Genomic DNA, 23,141 nt, shown 5'->3' with positions numbered 1-23,141 from the left:
GGGTGCGCCGAAAAGCTGCTCTGCACTGCAGGAGAACATGAACTGACCCAGTAAAAAAAAACACGGGCCGTGATCTCGATGTCAGCTGGAATCACTGAAACCATTCTGTCTGCGACGGGTGACCGAAATGATGGAAAAGTAGCCTCTGAGTGCCTCCTCGCTCGGGATCGTTTAAATCTGAGCTGTTGCAGCTGAATTAGCTTTCATTAGCCTGTCAGGGTTGAAGGTGTGCAGAGAAACGGAGGACCGTTTGCAGGTTTCCTCTGCAGGAACTGAAATCCGTCTTCATTTCCTCCAACATAAAGAAGATCCTCCTCATCCCTCTATTAACTCTAATCCAGCCTCTTGCTTTCATCAGGATCCACTTATTTGAGAAGAAGCAGGTGAAATGAAACCTTTAATCCACTTCTTATTGATGCATTCATTCGGCCTGTATCAACAAATACACGTGAATACAAATTGTGTATTCCTGCAGCTCAGTGCTCTTGTGAGGGATCCCAGCTGCTTTTTTTTTTTTTTCCACCACAGATTGTTTTTGTGTTGCCGGCAGGGAACATTCAGTCCACATGTTCCTGAAAGCTTCTCTCATTCTGCTGTTTTTACCTCTAATTGCGGAGCATTAAAGCCTCCCCACGAGCCGCAATCAGTCCCCGGACTCGGGGGGGGGGGGGGAGACAAAGGTTTGCGTCAACTGCTGAGTTTGGGCTCAGATTGTTCCGGCAGACACACAAACGACCCTCAATGAGGAAGGGAGGCGATCACGAGAGGCACTCCGAAGTCTGGAATTGATCTCCCAAGAGGTAAACCTGAGTTTAGGCTGCCTGATTTCCATTGGAAGGATCCAATAAGTAAAAGCATTGAGGTCTTTTAATCGGATCCTGTCGCTGTCTGACAGGATTTGGTATAATCCAAACCATAACGTCGAGACCAGCGATTCTCAACTAGCCTAGATTTGGAACCAGTGTCACCATTGATATTTAAATTAGGCACTATTTGAATGTGAAATACAATATTTAAAAAAAGGAAATCTATGTAGGGAAGGAAAATATATACTTTTGTGCTCAATCACGTGTAGTTTTGAATAACATAAAAAAATGTGCTCTGCTTTAGAAATGTCAGTCTTTTTTAAGTCGCGACCAAGTTTACATGAACAAAATGGAAGAAAATTGATCCAAAACGTCACTTGACTTCATCTTTTCACCTCCCAATATGATCCATCCATAACCAGGTATCATCAGCGTAGAATTTCACCTTCTGAACCTACTGGAACTGCAGCTGAACAACTGACCGTTTACGTATCAGAAAAGTTTCAAATTCAAACGGGAAACGGTTTGATTGCCAAACGCTACAAGGAAATACTGAAAATTCTGTAGTTTAAATGTCAATCCACCTGTTGCTGCTGTATTTTTTGGAATACCACTATGCACACATGTGGGCAGAGAACAGATAAACATCCAAAGATCTCAAAATGAGCCTTCCTGATTTTCAGGATTTGAAGTCATTGCTGTGAGGAAGCCACTCCTGCAGTGAAGGAGAACTTTGTCTTCGTCTTTCAAGACTTAATCGGTCGGGACGTGGCCGTTCATTGGATACGGCGTCTCCGTGGGGACGTGGCCATCGTGTGAAATGACACGGTTCCTCTCTGTCATCTCTCCTGGCTGCAGAACACAAACCGGCTGATGAGTTTCCAGTTTCAAAGTGGTTCTGCTTCACTTTCAACCGTTCACCTCAGAAGTGGCTTCGCATGTGATTAAACAGTGAAGAGGAGCCGCGGCCTGCTCCGTCAAGAGTGGAAATATTAAACAGACGATTGAAAAAAGTGATGGACGGTCACAGCATCCATCCAGCCAGCCATCTGCAAGTAGTGTTGCTGCATTAACAGTGTGAGGGTGAGTCTAGTAATCCCACTGCAGGTCTAATTCCAGATTTATCAAGGATTTTTTTTTATGTAATAAATGTGTAAGGGTGTACACTATTTGTTGGTGCTTATTGGACGTGGCCACTGTAGTAAAATTAATATGGCACTCCTGATCTGTTAAGGGTTGCATAATTACTTCTTGTATGAAAGTTAAAAACAACTGGAAAACTGTGTTCTCACTTCCATTTTTTTTGCTATGTCTTGACTGATAATATCTTTGTGTGTTTTCACATGATGACTTCTTGCCTCGGGGCAGCCATGAACCAACTTGGCATGAACCAACTTGCGAGCTGCGTTTGTGCATCACAAACTGGAGTCACAAGAAATGTACCTATGGATGGGATTATTATCCTCATACACTGCTGTCAGGAGCCTAAAGGGAAGCTGATCCACAGTGAAAGGTCACAGAGAGCTTCTTTTATGACCTGAGACAGTAATTCTCTTTCTGGCTCCACGCGGTCACCAGCTGATCCAACGACCACAGATTAGATCATGTCTCACACTTTGGATATAACCAAAGAGCTGCACAGAGACGCTGCGACGACTGACGTAGATGAAGATCCCAAAAGAAAGGCAGAGGCTAGCAGGAAACAGTGTATAAAGCAGAAGATGGATGTCACGATTCACCATGGAACGGTTCTTTATTTGATATTCTATGCTGTTTTGTCCAACTTATGCTCAGTTGACATGAAAAGTTTCACGTTTACACTGCAACGTTTTGAAAACTACACCTGTTTACACAGAAGAAATGCAGAACATGATGGAGATAGCACGGGGCAGCGGTGATGGGAGATTTTATAATAAAATCATGCACAATCTCACAGAGAACAATAAGCTGTAAACATGAGCAATGGAAGTAAACAAACATTCATGGAGTTGGATTGGTATTCCGGTTGACTGAACTCTAAAACTGCCAAGTCCAGGAGAAGACGGACTGGAGGCCATGACACTTCGGAGGGAAGGGTTTTCTTGTGAAAACGTTGTGCAAGAATCAGGCCGTGGGAAGAAAGTGGACAAAACTCACGCACACTCAGGAAGAACCTGCAATCTCTGCACCGAACGGCGAGCCACTACACCACAGCGGCTGTGGATGACTGCATCGAACGGGTCCTCTTGAATGAAAATAAAGAGACTGAAAAAAAAGAAAGACTAATAGACTGAAGCACTTAGACTCTAATGTCCAATTTGGACGTCTGAACCCTCCTCCTCCAACATGCTCCCCACCCGTCCTCATCATCCTCCTCCTCCTTCCCCCCATTTGCCCGACTGAGTCTCCGAGTCGGTGCGTTAACAAGCCGAACGGCCTTTCAGGACAATGAGTAAGCAAAGTGGCCACGCAGTGACTCAGCCGGCGAGGAGAGGAATGCCCTCCTTTAATTAACTTTAACAGCCAGTCGGAGCACAAAGGCTGCCAAGACTGCAGCAAGGCACCAGAAAGTGGAGAGAGAGGAGCGACGCCATCGCTAATGAAGAAAAAAGGCGGCGAGACTTAAAGGAAAAGTTCAAAGTCTGGGGGTTTGTTTAATGTTTTCTCAAATGTCTTTTTGAATTTCAAGTAATGAGGAAAAGATGAGTGAGTGAAGACGCGGTAATTAAAACACGAATAAGCTGCTGGAACACTTGTCCTCTCAGAGCAAAGTCACGTTTTACAGTGCTATCACTGCTGGACTGTCAAGGTAACGGTGTTCTGCCCGAGACTTTAATTTAACAGCATCATGAAGGTGGTTTTATATTTAAATTTATTTACTGTACAAATTCCCTCGGCGTGGATGTGTGTTCTGTGATGAACTGGAGACCTGTCCAGGGCGAATCCTGCCCTTGCATGTCTTTTGCTTTGAACGCCACGGCCATGAAACCTTTGATTTTCCCATTTTCTGCAGTATTTCATGTGGAATATATCATTCAAGCCTTATCTCGTCTGCCACGCTCTGGTACGAGACTGGATTGCGACGCCACTATAACTCCCTCATGAGTCAATTCAGTGTTCCGGGTTTGGGGCAGTTGAGGCAGTTAAACCTTCATATGTTGGAATGCATCAATTTTCTGTTTCTTTTAGAAATAAAAGCAATTTTCTGTCATTTGTTGCTCTATTCACCTAATTATTATAACAAAAGCTGCAAAAATGGTGATTCTTGACCTGAACACAAACACAAAAGCACATTTTTAACATTATAATGACCAGAGCTTGGATCCATTCAGGTCTAGAAGTGATGAAAATGGACTTTCCACCCAGGAACCAAATGAGTGTTACACAGTGTTATATTTGCATTTCATCAAACTCTCTGAGTCAGATCGTCGTTTACTCCATTGCGGAAATCTCACGGTTCGTGAAATGTGGCACTTCTTTGTAGTTTGCTTTGTTTTTTCCTGGTAAAAGAAGAAACACTAACATTTTTTTGCTTCTCTGCCAGATTTCATTGACCAAGAAAAGCACCTCTACCGATCATTACAGGGACCCGGACATTAATAACGTTTTGTTCCAGCAGTAAAACTGTGAGCGTGGCATTTACAAGACGGAAGTTTTCTGCAACGACCAACCTACAGACCTACGACTCTTTGTCACCATACATCCCAGTATGATGTATCACCTCATCCTGTCTCTTTTTCTAACACACACAATACCCACCCATAGAGCGCAAAGGTCCCTGCAGCTGGTGGGTGTGTGAGCGTGTGTGTGTGTGTGTGTGTGTGAAGAAGAGAGGGTGATCCATCAGACGCTAGTGGCTACGCCTGGATAAGACCACCCCAGTGAGTAAAGGGAGGGAGATACTGAATGGGGAAAAGGAGGAAGTGATTACAAGCAAACTGATTAAAAACAAGCAGCGATAAGAGCGAGTTAGCCTCATTATTGGGAAAAGAAATTCAAACACGAGAGTAGAAACGGTCCAAGCAGGGAAATAAAAAGAGTGTGGGAGGAGAGATTTTGGAAAAAATCGAAGAAAAACAGGAGGAGCTGGGTTGTATGTCTCACAGTGGGACAGACAGTGTAGCGTTGGGGGTTTATAGTAGATTAGCCTGATGTCAGGATTACTAGACCGAGAGGGAGTGTTTATGGAAATGATGTGCCAGTTCACTTCCAGTTCTTACGCTGAAGTTTGATGCAAAACAACATTTTAAATCTCATTTTCTGTCACTGTGCAGCTTGATTCTCATCCCTCCTGCTCTGCTTTACAATACAGTAAATATTTATCTTAACTGTCTACGTGACGTTCCCTGAAATTCTCGTTTTGTAATTCTAACTATGTAGGTTCCGCCTCTGTTTTACTCAAGCTGCAGGCAGATCGTTGAGCCAGATGAATGACATTCTGCCATTTTTATCAGTCCCGTAGAGTTACACAAACCAGCTCTACCTGTCAGAAGGGAAAATTTTCGATTCATGCTGCCCTCCAGTGGTCAGAGTTAGTATTACGGCAGCAATGTGGAGAAGAGACGGAATAGAAAGAGACAACATTCAAGTCAAGCTGCAGTCGTACAATACATGCTAGAAAAGACCATTTTCAAAATGATGATAAAGTACAGGTGGTTTCAGGGTGTGAGAACCTAATACATGTGCTTGAAGCAAAGGATAAAGTCTATGGTGACCTCTAGTGGCCATAGGAAGTATGACAGCAGCAACACGAGCGGTTGTTACTCCAGCATGTCCAGACGGAGGTTGGAAATGAAGCCTAAAACTCAAGGTGCTTTCTAAACAAAAAGCACTGAAAACAGCAATGCTTTTCTGCTGCACATCACACAATAAAATTCAGCAATCTTTCTCTCAGCAATTACTGACAACATTCGACAATTGATGCTGATTCTCAGGAAAATCATTGTGTGGTGTCACTTCATCTGATCCATAGTTACGAATCAGCGGGAAGACTGGGTTTTGGTTTATTTTTGGTGGTAACGATTGTGAAAGTGACTCATTATTAAACTTTTAGTGAGCTTGTGTCTCTCTCTGATTGATTACTGAGCCCACAGCCTCCTCAGAAGTTCTGCCTCTTCCTCAGAGACACAAATGAAATTTTTGCCCTTGACCCATCTCCCTGCCTCCAACGGGGGGGGTAAAAATGGCTGAGAGGAGGGAAGAAGGCTGAACTGTAACTTCTCGCTGAGATGCGGGATGTTCTGATCGTGTTTCCACCCAACAAAAAGCTGAGTTGGCCACTCACAGTGATGAGGACCGAACTGTAGATCACAGCTGTCAGCCACAAACACTCGCTGCAGAGAGACTGAAATCGGTTTGCTGACAAAACCCAACGAACGAGGCCTGTAGATGTGGACGAAATTAATTAAAAACCGGAAATCCATCCATCCGCCTTGAACGTGGGCCGAGGTCACGAGTGGCTGCAGCTGTGGGTCCAAGCGAGACAGACCGCCGGCCGCTCCGTCACGGGAGGACACTGAGGAAGCCCACGCACGGCAGCCACCGGTCATAATAACCAAATGTTTCCGTCATTCATCACATTTATCTCCGCCATGATGGAATAATTGGAAAAGCTCTCCGTCATTTCGATAGCTCTGTTTACCCAGGGCAGATTTTTTTCATTGTTGCAAATTGACTCACTGATATGGTGGAAATTAAATCTATCAAGAATGACAAATTAGCGATAAACAACTGTCAACTGATCGGGTTTGACCTGTCAGTTATGTCAAATGTAATATAACATGTAATACCCAATGTTGGTATCGCTGCGTCCCTTGTATGTTACCATAATCTCTGTCTTTTTAGATTTTTAAAGTTGAAATATATAAAACAGTTGTGTGAAAATTTAAGTCGAATGATCATTTCTGGGCAAAAAAAAGTTGAAAAACAACATATTCTTGCCTCTTTTTTTTTTCTTGAAATGTATTCCTGGCATCCCATTAGCTTGAGTCTTTTTTTTGTAGAAGATGGACGTTAAAAATCTCATTCTCTCCTGCCAGGCTCATGAAGTGCTGAATCATTTTCTTTGACAGTCTGTTAGTTTTTCTGAACTCATTGTTTTGACAGCTGTAATTTTTTTCTTTTAACAAATTCATGTTCTGCAGCTGAAATGACAGAAGACTTTAGAAACTTGATTTAGCCTTTCTCGAGTTCAATTAAAATTAATATTACAAAACTTTCCTACAGGTTTAACTGGAGCTAACAAACGCTTTTTTAGTGACTCAGAAATAGTGAAATTTAGTGAAATCAGTTAATTTCCCCAGTGAGGACAACATCCCACCACTGGTTGATGACAAAGACTCATAAACTGTTCATGATGAGAAAAAGAAGCAACAAATCATTTGAAATAAACTACAAGGGCTTTAGTGGGACATTTGGACAACAGCTTCAAATAATGTTGAGCAATACTAAAAGATGGCTCAACGACAAATGTAGCAATACATTCAGAACAGCGATGAAGTTATATTGTATTACTCGAAAAATTTGGATAGATGTTCAGATATTCCTTCTTTTATTAAATCTTTGGTTGCAGTCACTCTTTGATGTTGGACTCTGGAGTTTCTCTGGGTTTTTCCTCCAGCCAGATGAACTGAAATGAGTCCAGCTGACCAGCCGGAAGGTAGAGAATCAATCTGAAAGCTAATGGTACGGTTTGGGAGACGCTCAGCGCTGTCTGCATTTAATGATCTGAGACTCCCTTTGTTCTTTGAAGGTGCACGATCCGATTGAAACATGGGAAATCGCACTTGCTTTAAGGGTATTTTAAGGGCTGAAACAAAGCTGAGCTTTCCTTGAAGACTCTCAGAGTGACACGGCGATGTGGTGGCGCTGATCTGGGTTGATTTTGACAGTAACGTGCCAATCGAGACGCCGACCCCAGAGGTGTTCCTGACAGCGTTTCCCACACAGTGACTCCCGGCTGAACTCTGCTTCAGATCCTTTTCTCCAGTCCGAGGCGGACCCCATCTACAACCCCGCACGCGTCTAAACGAGCTGAAAACTGCATGTGACACCGTTGGCCTTTTCGCTGTGCGGCTTCCCCTACCCCGACACGTCCGGGCGCGCGGCGGCCTGACAGCCCGCTGTTGGTGTGTGTCACTGCGAGTGAGGGTTAACCGCTCATGTGCGGACAGATTGATGGATGACCCCATTTCACAAAGTCCAGGAACCAGAGTTACAGACAGGGATCTGGACTCCCTGTACCATTCCAAGGAGGGAGGAAGATCTGCAATTTGAACGCCACACCTCCAAGATACATGTTCAAGAGAGTTCGCTCCCTCTTCTTGTGGTTAATTTTCCACCTGGTTAGTCTTCAATAATCAATAACAACACATCCACAGCTATTTCACTATCTTTTCTAACATTTTCCCTCCTTAGTGAGTATAATAGCATATACTGCAATGAACATATAAAACTACCACTTATCGCAAAAAGTTAGTCACGATCTCAACAAGGCGGAAGTCTCCTGCAGTTTAATTCTAATGGGTTTATTTACAGAGTCCCACAGTTTCACAGCAAGCATCCTGATTACAGAGCTATTCTCCCGGAGCCTAAAATCATTACAATTACCATCTCAGAGTTGTACGTCTGCGCTAGCTACCCGAGTTACAGCTCACCCCGACGCGTCTCCAGGCAATAAAAAAGTTAGCAGAGAAGAGTTTGGATGTGTTTGACGGGAACGAGCCACATCCTCGGCTCTGCTGCTCCTCTCTCAAATCCATGTTCATTACAGATGTGGATACAAGGAAATCCTCAACCAAACATTAATCTAGACTTTTTATGTTAAAGTTATTCATAGCTTAGTGTGATGTTCATGTATGAAATTACCTGGGGTCAGTCATAAGCACTTTAACTGTGTCACTGAAGCATAAAATTAACTTTAAAAATGCAAATTTCTTGTGGTAAATAAAGAAAAAATACACAATGCTTATGCCGAGCCTGCAGGTCGACGAAGCCACGCTCATCTCCAACGGCCTCTAGTTACACACTCGGCGCAGAACAGAATGCAACGTTTGGGCAAAGGTTCTGATGGCAGTGTCTTCCTCCACAACGCCATGGCACTGTGCAGGAAGGTAGCTTGTAGAAGGGGTTCAGTGCATTGCTCAAGAACACTACGACAAGTGGGGAATGGGCAATCGAATCTGAAACCTCTCAGTTCAGAGACAACCACTCTGCCGACCAAGCCACAACCCCAAATAATAAATGTTCCAGTGTTGTGTTGAAGTCTGTTTCACAGCCACAGAAAGGTACAGTTCAAGGTCAGAGAACCTCACCCTCCAATGGAAAACCAACTTCAAGACAAATCTGTGTGATTATTGAAGAACAACAAGAAAGTGGACTTTATTAATCTGGTGGAATAACCTCTACACAACTAATCCAAGTCATAGTTAGTATTAACTACTCGAACTTACAAACATTAAATCTCAAGTCCGTTTTGACAAATAACTGAAGAATGGCACAGAATTAATTCATCCTGCGATATCACTTTCAGTCATTATCTGTATATGTACATATATTCTTACTTCAATATCAAGATTCAAGAAGCTTAATTTATCCCCAAGAGGACAATTTGATTTAAAAACTGAATCCTGAAAAGGTTTTTTGTACTTGATGTAAATGACTTCCCACAGCAGACCTGCAATACCTTCAAGGATCATCAATGAGCCAATGGGGATGTATCCCCAGGCATGGCGTTGGTCTGGGGTACAGACGACTGAGGCTGAGCTCCATCCCTCATCTCGCCCTCAAGATGAATCAAAATGAGCAAACTGAACCCTGATTCGCCCTCGATGGCACGCGAGCACAGCGGCCATCACCGCTGGCATGTGAGTGTGAGAACTGTGTGTGTGAGTAAGTGAATGGGACAGATAATGTAAAGCGTGTGGGAGGTACTACAAGTCAGTTCATTTACCGTTCAGTTGAAGCCCTCTCTGTGACGCAGAACGTCAGTGTGATCACATTTTTCCTGATTTAACACAAACTGCACCTAAATGGTTCTGGCGTCTTCGCTGCCCGATGCAGATTCACAGAGATGCAGAGCCACAAGAAAATGCACAGTTCCAATTTAAATATCAGCTATTAACACTATAAGAGCGTGTGTGTGTGTGTGTGTGTGTGTGTGTGTGTGTGTGTGTGTGTGTGTGTGTGTGCGTGCGTTACCTGATTGGGGATGTGAAGGTTGAAGTCTAGTCCACAGACAAACTCCGTGTGATGCTCCACAGTGTCCAGAAGAGGCTGATTTCTACTGTAATCCCAGAACCTAAACACACACACACAAACACACGTTTTCTTACTGTCTTCCATCACATTATTTACACTCACTTAAAACTTGAAAAATATCATGAAAAGAAAGGTTAAAAAAACATCAGCTTTTTATCCAAACTTCAACCAACCCTGTGTCTGAATGGTCGCTGTCGCTTTCACTACTGTTTGGCAAATCTGGTCTTTATCAATTAAGTGATGTATAAGAACTCAAAACATGGCGATGAATACTAGAAAATGAGAGATAGGATGGTTTTAATATTTTAAATAGCTGTAAGAAGATTACAAAATGATCTCAAAATGCAGCGTGAGTGCATCAAAATGCATCAGAGTGTGCAAATTTAATATAAGATACACTGAAACAAGCTTAGAAAACAAAAAAAAGTTTCACTTAGTGTGGATAAGATTCATGCTGGTCAGGACCCATTTACATGTTTTCAACTGAAAATGGAAATCTTCTGTTGCGTTTGGAGTGTCCTTTCACATGACGACGGTGCTCAGAGCAACTGAAAACGTAACTTCCTGAAAATGCTTGAATGCTTGAAAACAATGCTACTACACATGCACACCATGGCCGGTGTGCATGGGACACTCTCCTGGCACTTGGTAGTTTTAGAGTTGACTGTCTCCCGAAATGGTATTCCAATTTTGACAAATGTCCGTGCTTTCCATTATTTATCGTAAATCCGGGGCTTTTATTTTTCTCAACAGGCTTTTAATGGAAGGAGGCATGTTTAAGGGAGAGGCTTATATTTTAAAATTTTCAAAAAGAGCAGAAAGATCTTTTGTGTCAGTTTGAACCCAGTAAAATGTACTGAGCTCATTTATTGAAAACAAGTATCAAAGAGTACTAAAACATTAATAAACAGCAGTGCAGTTTAGAGCTGGGGAATATATCAAATTAATTTGAATAATTCGATTTTATTTTTTCAATCGATGTGAAAAAAATTAAATTTCAACAATGGAGTTTAATGTTTTCTGTTCCTCCGCCATTTTTACTGGCCGCTTGTAACACAGTCGCCATACCAGGAGGACTGGCGCTGTAGCACAGACTACTGTCAGTACAGCGCCGTAACGCTTCACAGAAAAAAAGAAAGGACAAATAAAAGACAGGCTTGTATTGGGAGGCAGCTTTTAAGAGCTTTCTTTAAAGACGCACCCGGTAATTATAGGAGACGGGCTTTTAATGGAATACAGGCCATTATTAGAGGATTTATGGCATGTTTATAGCGTATAGTTCCCTGTGGTTTCGTTACAAAAATAAACAACCAAAAATGCTACAAATAACAAGGCAAAAAACAACAACAGCACCCACTTGTGGCCCAACATTTTAAAAATGAAAACATAAAGATGTGTTTTCACTTGAAGCAATGTCATGTAAACAGCCCCAGAGAGGAATAAGTATTCCCATCATGCCTTCTCTCAAGTAATACAGCTAAAAGAGAACCGGCTTTGGGTGTGTCGTGATCATGTCCGGAAAACGTCAGAACTCATTGTGGAATATTTGATGGTTGTGCGATTAAAGAGAGGAGACTCATGTCTGCGTGTGACCGGCAAAAAGTTGAGCGCTTCTTTACACGCTCACGCAAATACACACTGTGATGAGACTGGGAGGACCGGGAGTGAGAGGCGGGTGAGGTGGAAGAAGAAGAGGACGGGATGCAGGGAGGACGGCAATCTGTGAAATGAGGTTATGGAAACTAAAGAAGAGAGGGGGGGGGGGGGGGGGGGGGGGGGGTGAAGAGAGACCCAATAAAACACTGCCTCCAGACCGCAGGCAGCAGCGGCCAATCAGACTAATTGAAAGACTGTTTCTCTTCCTGGTCGTGACGGAGTGGCATTCGTGTGTGTGTGTGTGTGTGTGTGTGTGTGTGTGTGTGTGTGTGTGTGTGTGTGTGTGTGTGTGTGTGTGTGTGACCGAGCGAGTGAGAGAGAGAGAGAGAGAGAGCCCTGACGCAGCAAACACTCCCTCCAGACTCATCCACTTTGCAAATGTAATTAAATCATTTTCAGAGGGAACACTGCAGCTCCCATTGGGCTCCATTAGGTCCATATTAATACCACACACACACACACACACACACACACACACACACACACACACACACACACACACACACACACACACACACACACACAAAGAGCAATGTGCGTCCGGGGAGAGCAGGGCATTGAGAGATCTTATATATTGAGTGAGCGAGCTGTTAGCGTAAATCAGTCGTCACGCTCGGCCTCCTGCGTGTGCGTGTGTGTGCGTGTGTGTGTGCGTGTAAACTTTAATACTGCAGTGAAGGCCGATCGCTCTGAACAAGCACAGCAAGTTCATACCCGGATTGATTCTTGGCCAAAAGTTTTTCCTCGTAAAGCCGGAAAACGACAAAACGCGGCGATGAATTTGTGTTACGATGTTTTAGGGAAGAGGATTTGCCTCAGTGAAGCCAAAAAGATACAGACCAAAAGAACAACAGATCACATATAAAGTAGATTCACACAACAAATAGTAAGTATTTATCAAGTAGCAAATAGGGACAGAAAAAAAAGCATCAATCACAAAATGGCATCAAGCAACAAGACAGAACAAAAACCTGAAACCAAACAGATTAAAACCACCTGCGAGGGAGAAAGTTGAAGCAGCAACAATATCAACAACAATCCATGGATCAGTACAAACATCTGTTTGACAATATTTTTAACAAATTCTGTTTCCTTTCGTGTCATCCTTTGTCTGATTTTTCATGGAAGTTTCATAGTATTTCTATCAGTGGTAACTTTAAAGTCTGTGCTGCTGTTTTTATTGTGACCTATTTTGCCTCTTTCAGGTAATTTTCTCAGTTTTTTTTGGTGGATTCTCCTTTTATCTTTTTTACCTTGCTGTTTCTATGGAAACTTTTTCTCACAATTGTTGCACTTATGAACATATTTACTGATCTTTCATTTTGTAAAGTGCGTATAATCACAAAGACGGGGCGGTGGGGGGGTGTTTATGTGTTCACTCATTCATTCATCTCCTATAGTGCAGTGCAATATGTCTAAAACCTAATGAAGTGCTGCAGCAATAAAAAAGAAAAAAAACTCTACAGAAATGAATGCATTTCTGCCACAGAGGACTCGTTGGGTGCATTAAGACACGGCTGTAATAATTCTGCAGCTAAGAGCCGCCGCAGCCTCTGATTGGCTTCATAAACCCAACGACGGCCATGATTTACCGCCGGACTGCAGGCGGTCAGCGTCCAGGAGAAGAACAAGTGTGTTTGTGCAACAAAGAACTTACACATCACTGAAGCAACTCAAATCTTTAACTACACAGAAAAACATTTGGTAGTATTTTAGCATTCGTCCGACTTTTTAACACAGTTGTTTTCTATACATGGGAAGTTTATTTTTTATTTGAGTCTTCTCTGGAAAGGGAAAAGTTTTTTTCTGGTTTGTTTCTTGTTCCTGCTCTCTTTTTAAGTCCTTATTAATTTTATACTCTAACATACACACACATCTGCACAACACACTAGTGATATGCAGATAGCGCTTCATGAAGCTTCATGAATCGCTGTCTTTATTTTCTGAAACCACTAGATGGCACTCTTGGTTCTAAGAGACATGCACAACAACACAACACTGAACTGTCTGTGGATGATTTGGCACAGGGCCACAAAGAGAGAACAGAGTTTTAGTTTGAAAATGTGCATTTAAATTTCCATTGGTCTGTGTTTTATTTTGAAAAATGCTTCACTTCCTAGGCCCACTTGTGAACAGCTGAGACGTTGGAAAACAGCTGGAATTGATGCTCAAGGTCACATAACAAGTTATTGAGAGATTGATATTTTTAGTTGTGGTGTAGCCTGAACTGTTGCTGCTTTAATAAACTTTTTCAAATGGGGGAAGTGCGTGCCTCTACTAAAATGCCCTACATTAGTATTGTAGCATGAACTTTTTACATTTCACATAAATTTCATCTGAAAGTCAAATATTCCAGACCTGTTAGTCTTGTGAGTATATATAGTACTTTTTTTTTTTAAATAAATTCAGTACATCTTAGCTTTAACTTCTTAAGATCAAGTTTTTTTCCACAATCTTTTCATATTTGTTTCCTCTATTGAATAGACCCTGTATTCTACTATTCAACACAAATTGCGTCGATGGCCTTGATGTTGTTTCTATTTGTGTGTATTTCCCATCGCAGCAGGGTTGACGCTGCCCTGACCTCTCGACACACGTAAGCGCACGCCGTGACTCACTTTCCACGGGAAACTTGGCGTTTGCTGAAAGGTGAAAGCGGCACAGAGAGAAGCGGAAGCAGGATCGGACTTAATGTGGGTATTTTCAACCAAAGCATGTGTCACATTCAGATTACAGGTTCAGATGATGTGAGCGTGTGTGTGTGTGTGTGTGTGTGTTCTTGTATTTCTATCCTTGTCGGGGCCAAATGTCCCCACAAGGATAGCAAAATGTGGAACGACGTGCCTTGTGGGGACCTTTTTCCGGTCCTAAGTAGGAGAAACAGTGTTTTCTTGACCATGTTGTTGTTACTGAAAAAAGTAAAAGTGCAAAAACATTTCTTTAGGGTTAGGCTTTGTTGTGGTGTGGGTTAGGGTTAGGGTAAGGGTCAGGGTTAGGGGCTAGACATGAATGGGAGTCAATGGACGGTCCCCACAAGGATAGAAATACAAGACTGGGCGTGTGTGTGTGTGTGTGTGTGTGTGTGTGTGTGTGTGTGTGTGTGTGTGTGTGTGTGTGTGTGTGTGTGTGTGTGTGTGTGCAAGATGACTGTCCCGGCAAGACAAACACACCATGTTATTTGTACAAATGAGGTTCGCGCTGCCTTTTGTCCGCAGTTTCCATGGTTGGTAATTATTTAGCTTCTTTTGTGTTTCATTCTGTACAAGCGTGCATTCACCTGTCAGCTTTGTGCATTACTATGAAACTCATTAAGTCACAGGAGAGAGGCAGAAAAAGAGAGGCGGCGGGCCGGGAAAATGAGGCAAGCGTGTACACAAAGCGTTTAAGATAAGAGGATGAAGAGACAGAAGACGAGTTAAAAAAGAAAAAAAAAAAAAAAAAAGGAGGCAGAAATGTAAAGAGCGCGATCTGATGTCAGCCCGGCTTTTAATTTCAACAGGAAATTAATCTTAAGAGTCGTACAAACACAGGAAGGAACGCCTTATCTAAAGCAAACATGGGAAGTTTGAATCAGTTTCAAGCTATAAATTAAGAGTAAATTAACCCAAATAAACACTGCAGACATTACCTGGACAGAGCTGCATAAGGCAAAGAAAATATTTAATATTAACAGAATTAGAAGAACAAAAAGTTAAATGGCAGATATCAGGCCAGAGAGTCTGATTGGACCGATTAAATGAAATTGGCCACTTGTGAGGAATTGTGTCAATAACTGAAATAATTAATATTATTGAAACAAAGCCAGAAAATGAGTCCTGGTGTAAAAGATTGTAATGGTCATAAGAATTTGTATAAAGTTCTAAATGCAGCTTCATATCTGGACAGTTATGGTCACAAAAAAGAGAGAGAGAAAAAAAAAAGGTCCATGGAAACGACATCTCCGTGATCCTCAGGTTTAGATTCTTAAAGTTCGTTGGACTGAATTATAGCATATTGTGGTCCGGTTATGGCCCACGGGCCTCATATTTGACACCCCTGTTTTGTAGCATCACAAAAAGAAGGTATTTTACTCAGAAAACCTGCCTCTTATCTTGAGCTCGGGCTTTAACTGAGCCACTGTTACAGAATAAGCCCTGAAAGTAAAGAGGTTTATTTCTTTCTGCTGCATTTGCAAACAATAAATGACGACTGACGGTTGAAAAAGCCGAGGTAAAAACCCAGATGAAAACCGATTAGCAGAACGCGTGGATCTATATGTCATAGATGGGAGTATTTGCATATGAGTGCACTGTGCTGCGCGTGCATTCATGTGTGGCTCTCCTTTGTGCGTGCAGGTGGATTAGACGGGTGTCTGAGCACCACAGCGCAGGTGTGTTTGCACAGCAGGAGGTGTGACCGGCTCACTGCAGCAGCAGCAGCAGCACCGCTCAGACTGAGCATTTAATCATCCGGATGACTGACAGCCAAGTTTCAGCATCTCTGTGAGAAAAAGCGGGTGACAAAAGCTGTCAGATGTCACATTTTGCTTTTTTTTTTGTGATTTGAACCACTTTCTTCTATCTGAACCATTTAGTGAGTTACCTTGAAAACAAGTGAAACAATTAACAATAAATTACACTTTCAGACCTTTTTTTTTTTTTTTTTAAATGTACAATAACAAGAAAAGAATGATGGGAAATTCAATGTCACATTATTTTGAAACAGCAGTGAAGAAGCCACGTGGAGAATCAAGACGATTATCTCATGTCTCATGAGATTTTGTGATTTTTGTGGATTTACACCCAAGTCTCACAATATTTTATTAATTACTGATTAAAAACTTACAATGACTAGAAATTTCAATGGAAAAATGCACTTTTGTGCACACAAACACACAATGTTGTGTTTTCATGCAGTTGAAGGCCATCGAGGCCTCGTTTACACAACTTCTGGACAACGTTCCGACTCTGACACCGATTTTAAAAAGTCAATGTGTTTTGTTTTGGGGTTTTTTTTTTTTTTTCTCATTAAACAAGAGGCAACAGCAAAGAATACCTGATTTGGAAAGTTTTAGTTTTTTACTCGGTTAACCAGACACTCAGCTCATGGAACACAGTTTAAAGGGCAATACTCAGGATTTCCAGTGGGACGATGTTTTTATCCAGGAGCCGTTATTTCAACAAAATGCACATTTCCTCCCTTTATATACATAATTTAGTCTCTGCCATTCCCAGACTCGTCTCCTGAGCTCAAAACATGAATTCATTGAAAAAAAATTAGGAACCTCCAAAATGGAAACTTGTTCTTCTAACAACTCCCATCAACTCATGACAGACAAGACTGTTGGTTCTAATCGTTTGGTGCAGAAACGATTGGAACAGAGTATTTCCACGCCAGTGATCCACAGCCTCTGAAAATTGATTGGAGTTTTAAGGAGTTCTGACTGTTCTTGTAAAATCAGTCAAACATTATAAGTGAATTCTGTGGAGCAGCCAATGAGCGTCTGTTCAGGCACGTCATTGTTGCCCGACGCCTCGGTGGAATCAGTTTATCACTGGAATAACAGGAAGAAAGAAACCTTCTCAGTTCGTACTAAGAAATTGTTCAAGAGTGTAAAAATACAGCACAAATAGATGTGTTCAGTATAACATTTTTTAAAGTATTAATTAATCTTGTAAGCGTTATTTAAGCCAGCTAGCGATTATGGCACATTGCTTATTAAAAGAGAACATCAAATTGAGTCATGCAGCTGTAACGTGTCGGAGGAGCGGGGAAGTACGAAGACCTCCTCGGTAATTCGCACTTCTGGCTTCGACCTCTCTCCCATTTAAAGAGATAACATCAGATGAAGGTGAGTTATCTCTGCAGTAATAAATGGATTAAGGATTAACTCACAGGCCGGGTGGATATACGGAGAAGACTGAGCGGGAGATTACGCTGAAACCACAGAGTCACCGGGGGAAATCTCAACTTCATTTTACATTTGAATTGAATTTAAGAGAGGAAAAGTAAAACTGTGCAAATACTGAAGTCTGCTGCTGAGTCTTAATCACTGTTAATATCTTCATCTGGTCCAGAGTGGCTTCATCACCATTAGAGCTGGACTTTGGTATTAATGTTTTTTCTTTTTTCCAATTCATTTTAAGGGTGATATTAAAATAATAATAATAATAATGATAATAATTTCCGCTGCTGGGTTTAGTGTGGTTTTAAAGTGATTTTGCGGAATACTTTGTCTTTTTTAAATAAGAACTACTTAATTTACTCAGGCTCCAATTAAATCATGTTTAAAGTGAAAACTTTTGCATTTTCAGTTCAGAACAGTTTAGAAAAATAAAGAAAAACTGAAAATGATGTAGTCTTCATGTTGGGCCACTAGTGGGTGCTATTTGGTCTTGGAATGAAGAAACACACATGTTCCTGCAGAGAACAACAGGTTATAAACAATACCAATGGCGAGTCCCGCATGTGTGGCAGATATTTTGACGACGGCGTGTATTGCCATAGTAGCGTTGCAGAAAAGTTGCGTTTTCCCCCATTTACATGCGAACAGAGTCGAAACCATTTTGTAAAAAAAAAAAAAGTTGTGCTTTCAGTGGCTCCAAGCACCTTTGTGGCTCTGAACACCCAAAACACAACGAAACTTTTCAATTTTCACTTCAGAACGCTGTTGTATAAGCAGGTCTGTTTCTTCGAAGAGCTAACCGGTTCTGCAGGAAAACATCTCACTTGTAAATAAAGGCAGCCAATAATTCCTCCACATGAATTACTGTTTGTTGCATTAGTCTCATGCTGGTAGTGATTTCAGCTTCTGTGCCGCCTCGAGGCTTTCTTATTGAAAAACAAAATGATTGGGACATTTCTTATGCATTTCACTGGATTATTGCAGCAGAGGATGTTTTCTTATGGGTACAAGTTTTATAGGCTGCAAGCGAAAACAAATCTGGTCGGTGGTTACAACCCAAGAGTGTGTGTATGTGTATGGGTGTGTGTGTGTGTGTGTGTGTGTGTTTCAGGGCAGCCTATAATAAAGTCAGTACTCAGCATAGAGTATTTGAGCCAATGAAAGCCAGGATCAATACAACAATAAAACAGGGTTTGACACAGAGCCAGCTCTTACCACATCTATCTTTCAGCCTTCCTTCTTTTCCATCTGCACCCCCAAACCCCCCCACCCCCCCTCCTGCTTTCATGTTAGCGTCGTCTTTCTTCCAGCCCTCCACCAGTCAGTCTTTCATCTTTTGTTGGCTGCCTTGTGAGCTGCAGCTGGAGTTGAATCGAGTCGTGTAAAGACATCCACTGAATCAAAATGCCGGGGAAAAGCCATCGCTCAGACACAAACGGCCCAGCACGGTGAAAGAGACGTTCATCCCTGCGCTATCTCTGGCTGCACGGCGGTGATTGACTTACACAGAGGCAAAGTCGGGCTGCAAAGAAACCAATAAATCTAAAGACTTAAGGACAGTGGGAAAAAAAAAAAACTTTTAAACAACAATAACCACTTAGGTTGCTTTGATTGATGCAAGGAATCCAGTGGACGGACTGAGCGACTTGTATGGCAGCTGCCATTGGTGTGTGAGTGTGTGTGAACAGTGTAAAGCACTTTATAGGCTGTAATGCTATGAACATTAATAACGGGAGTACAGGACATTTCTATGAACAGAAGATCAAGTTGGATTGTTGTTACGGGTGACTTTCAACTATAAATGGTACAAATACACAGTGGCGGCGTTTAAAAAAAGTCGCTTTTTCTCTCAATCACGGAGAGACTGACTCGTAGTGTTTCAGAAAAGTTCCACCTTGGGAGTCATTATCAAAAAGTTGCGTTGTCAGTCGGCCCAAGCAGCGCTCTCCTGTAAACGGACACTGCAAACCAAATGAACGTCTCCCATTTTCATTTAAAAACGCCGTTGTGTGAATGGGACCTGATCCATTCATGAGCAAACGGACACGCAGACCGACGGACCAATGGACCAACAGACAGTTCGACAACAGACAGACAGATTTATGGATGGACAAACAGACAGACCAATGAATGGATGGACCAACTGATGGACAGATCAACAGAAGGAGAGACGGAGTGACGGAAAGAAGCACAGACCGATGGATGGGCGAATGGACTGACGGATCGATGGAAGAACAGATCGACCGACCAATAGACAGATCGACGGGCAGACGAATGGACAGACAGGCAGAACGACGGACAGACGGACAGACGGTTGCACCGACTGACCGACTGACCCACCAACCAACATGTTGAGGAATTAATTCATCAGCAGTTCTACAGATTTTATGTTAAATTCCAGGTTTGGGAAACGACCGGAGAACGGAGGGGATAAAGACAAAGAGGAGCAGCATATTCTCATAAGAAACACAGAGGCAGTGGAGCCTGAAATTACACATTTTATTAACTCGGCCTCAGCGGCTCAATAAAGGAACAGTCCTCCCCTCAGTGTTACACACCGGTTATCACACATTATCGCTCAGCGTCCGAGCTCATTACCTCTCGGAGGATGACACCGTCCATCCGCTTTAGCTGGTAATTGAAATGAAAAGACGCCACAAGTGTGACACTTCGGTGTTTTACCCTCCGGAAAAGTTTCACTCGAACATCAGACTTCAGATGTAGTTGTTGCACGAGAGGAGAGGGGGCGTATTTCAAGCACAGCTTCAGAGATCTTAATGTTGATCTTTTTTAAACCATCAGCTCTGAGAAATACCTGACTCTAAACTACAATTCTGACATTTTTTAAATCAGTTAAAGCTCATATTTGCACACAATACAGTAACAGTAACAGGACAGTTACAATTTCATATGGAATCATTATCAGGTGTATTGTATTTTGTGACTATCAATTACATGAATGAATTACTTGCACATTTCAAAGGTTTAACAGAATGGCATTTCACTAGTTGCTGGTCTACAGTGTTCATGGATAGGTCGGTTTATAACTTACGTAAAAGATGCTTGTAATTTCCAATAAAGGGAAATCCCTCTGTTTATTTACTAGGGTTTGCAATCTTTTTAGTACCGTAAGTTGTTGTGCACAACACTGAGACCCAAAAACATACAACTTTTTTCAGCCAAACTTTGGGAATGAGTTTGTAATAACGTGCAGGTTGAAAACTAGAAAATGATGCAAATGGAGCATGGGTGTCTCTATATTTTGCACTGGAACTAACTGTTAAAAATAACCTAATTTTGAAATTGTATATATTAGTGCATATTTATGAACACACATTCTAGGTTATTCTATAGAATTCACAGGAAAGGCATAAATCAGCCACTGGCTCCAGGCTGCTCTCTTTCTTGGTCATCTAAAGTGAACAGTACTTTGTTGGTGTCTGTATTTTCTGTTTTGAACTATGACCAGTAATAAATAATACAAAGTTACAAGTTATGAAACTGAATTTAGGCAGGTGGGTAGATAGGTTGATAGGTTGCTTGATTGGTTAGATTGAATGTGGTTGGTTGGTTGGTTGGTTGGTTGGTTGGTTGGTTGGTTGGTTGGTTGGTTTGTGATTTAAATCGGTTGGTTGGCTGGTTGGTTGGTTGGTCAGCTTGATTGTGGTTGCTTGCTTGGACTAAATTTGGATGGTTGGTTAGTTGGTCAAATTGATTTTGTTGGTTGGCTGGTTGATTAGATTGAAGTTGGTTGGTTGGTTTGTCTGCTGAAGATTTAATTTGGTTGGTTGGTTCGATGGTGGGTGGATGGGTTGGTTGGTCAGACTGTTTTTGGTTGCTTGCTTGGATTAAATTTGGATGGTTGGTAGGTCAAATTGATTTTGGTTGGTTGGTTGGTTGGTTGGGTTGCTTGGTCAGCTTGATTTTGGTTGCTTGCTTGGATTAAATTTGGTTGGTTGGTTGGTTGGTTGGTTGGTTGGTCAAACTGATTGTTGTTGGTTGGCTGGTTGATTAGATTGAAGTTGGTTGGTTGGTTCGATGGTGGGTGGATAGGTTGGTTGGTCAGACTGTTTTTGCTTGATTGCTTCCTTGGAATAAATTTGGATGGTTGGTTGGTCAAATTGATTTTTGTTGTTTGGTTGGTTGATTCTTACTTAGTCAGACTGAATTTGGTGGGTTGGTTGGTTGCTTCCTTGGTTAGACTCAATTTGTTTGTTTCGTTGATTGGTTGGTTGGTTGGTTGGTTGGTTGGTTGGTTGGTTGGTTGGCCGGAGATTTAATTTGGTTGGTTGGCTGTTGGTTGGTTGATCAGTTTTAAATTGGTTAGTCAATTGGTTGCTTCATCAGTTGAAACAATGGCAGAAAAAAACATACATACATACAAAATGGAATAAAAGCCCAAAAGGTGGGTAGTCTTCAGTTGCCTAAACGTCTTCCGCTTTTTAAGACAACTATTCCCAAACTATGAGTTTGGCAGTGACACCCAACAAAATAAAAATCTCCATTTGTTTGAAATGAGTTTGAAACTTGTGATTTTCTGGCTCTTAATCCAGTCATATAAAAACCGTTTGAGCGGCTCTTACCTGACAGTGAAGTCGTACGAGCAGGACGCCAACACAGTCTGACTGAACGGAGAGAACTGGAAGGAAAAAATGAAAGACAGGATTAGAAATAGTAAAAAAAAAAAAACAAAAAACATTTTGATCTGTTTTCATTTGATTTACAGTGAATTTCCATGGTGTTTCCAGCACATAAACAGAAATGCCGGTTTTTGAACTGGAGAGGAGATGGCGTTCTCTCAGGGTTTTTTGGGTTTAATACAAGTTGTTTTAGTTAAATCTGGCACGGCAAAACCTTTTCATCTGCTCACTTCGAGCTTTTTATTAAAAGTCTCAAGCCTGAAGCGTCTTGTGAAAGACCTCCTCGGGCGGATTTCCCATAATTCAAAGTGGAAGGACTGTGCAGGCAGCTTGAAAAGAGTCCACACAGATGCTGCAGCCACTGTCTACCAAAAAAACCTCCAAAATCTATTCATTTATTAATGTGTTCCTCTTCTCTGCTTCCGAAAGCTTCACCTTTTCTTACAAAACAGAAGTTAGCACATTTCTTTTGAACGCAGCTTTCTTTCTGTCTCCACTTCAATTTGCAAGACTCAGCAGCTGCGACGATAGAACACAGTTAAAGAGTAACACAGTTCTTTGTTTCTATTAAATCCTCATCAAACTTTTTTGTTCTCCCTGTAAAAACTTCATCCAGCAGCCGGACGGAGAGCGCCTCAGCCTGTTTATTTTCATCCCCCCCCCTCCACCCCCCTCCCCGGCTCCTGCTCAGCGAGATCGCTCGATGAGACGTGTTTGCAAACGCTGACCAGCAGTTTGTACAGAGAGACTCCTCCGGATCGATCGGTGACACCTGTCCTGGAAAAACCCAGACTGAGGCGCCCACTTCGCTGAAATCAGGAAGTTTTCACTCAGTGGAGGTACATTCACTCCTTTACTGTGAGGAGAACCGGGTGAAGTCTGATCTATAACACAAACTGGAGTGTTTTAAACATTTCT

General features: G+C 42.0%; 1 protein-coding gene across 2 annotated transcripts in view; it reads right to left on the bottom strand.

Annotated features, from left to right (window-relative positions):
- pex7 (peroxisomal biogenesis factor 7) overlaps positions 1–23,141 on the bottom strand; it is a 44,120-nt gene that overhangs the window by 2,008 nt on the left and 18,971 nt on the right. For both annotated transcript variants that reach the window (XM_030110538.1, XM_030110537.1), the window contains exons 9-10: positions 22,167–22,222; positions 9,984–10,083 (exon numbers count right to left, since the gene is read on the bottom strand). In XM_030110538.1, the coding sequence (XP_029966398.1) occupies positions 9,984–10,083; positions 22,167–22,222 (156 nt within the window). The remainder of the gene's footprint in view (positions 1–9,983; positions 10,084–22,166; positions 22,223–23,141) is intronic.

The sequence above is a fragment of the Salarias fasciatus genome, chromosome 15, assembly GCF_902148845.1.
Source record: "Salarias fasciatus chromosome 15, fSalaFa1.1, whole genome shotgun sequence".
NCBI classification, from domain to species: domain Eukaryota; kingdom Metazoa; phylum Chordata; class Actinopteri; order Blenniiformes; family Blenniidae; genus Salarias; species Salarias fasciatus.
The sequence above is the reverse complement of the archived record's forward strand: the minus strand, read 5'-3'. Positions and strand labels throughout refer to the sequence as shown.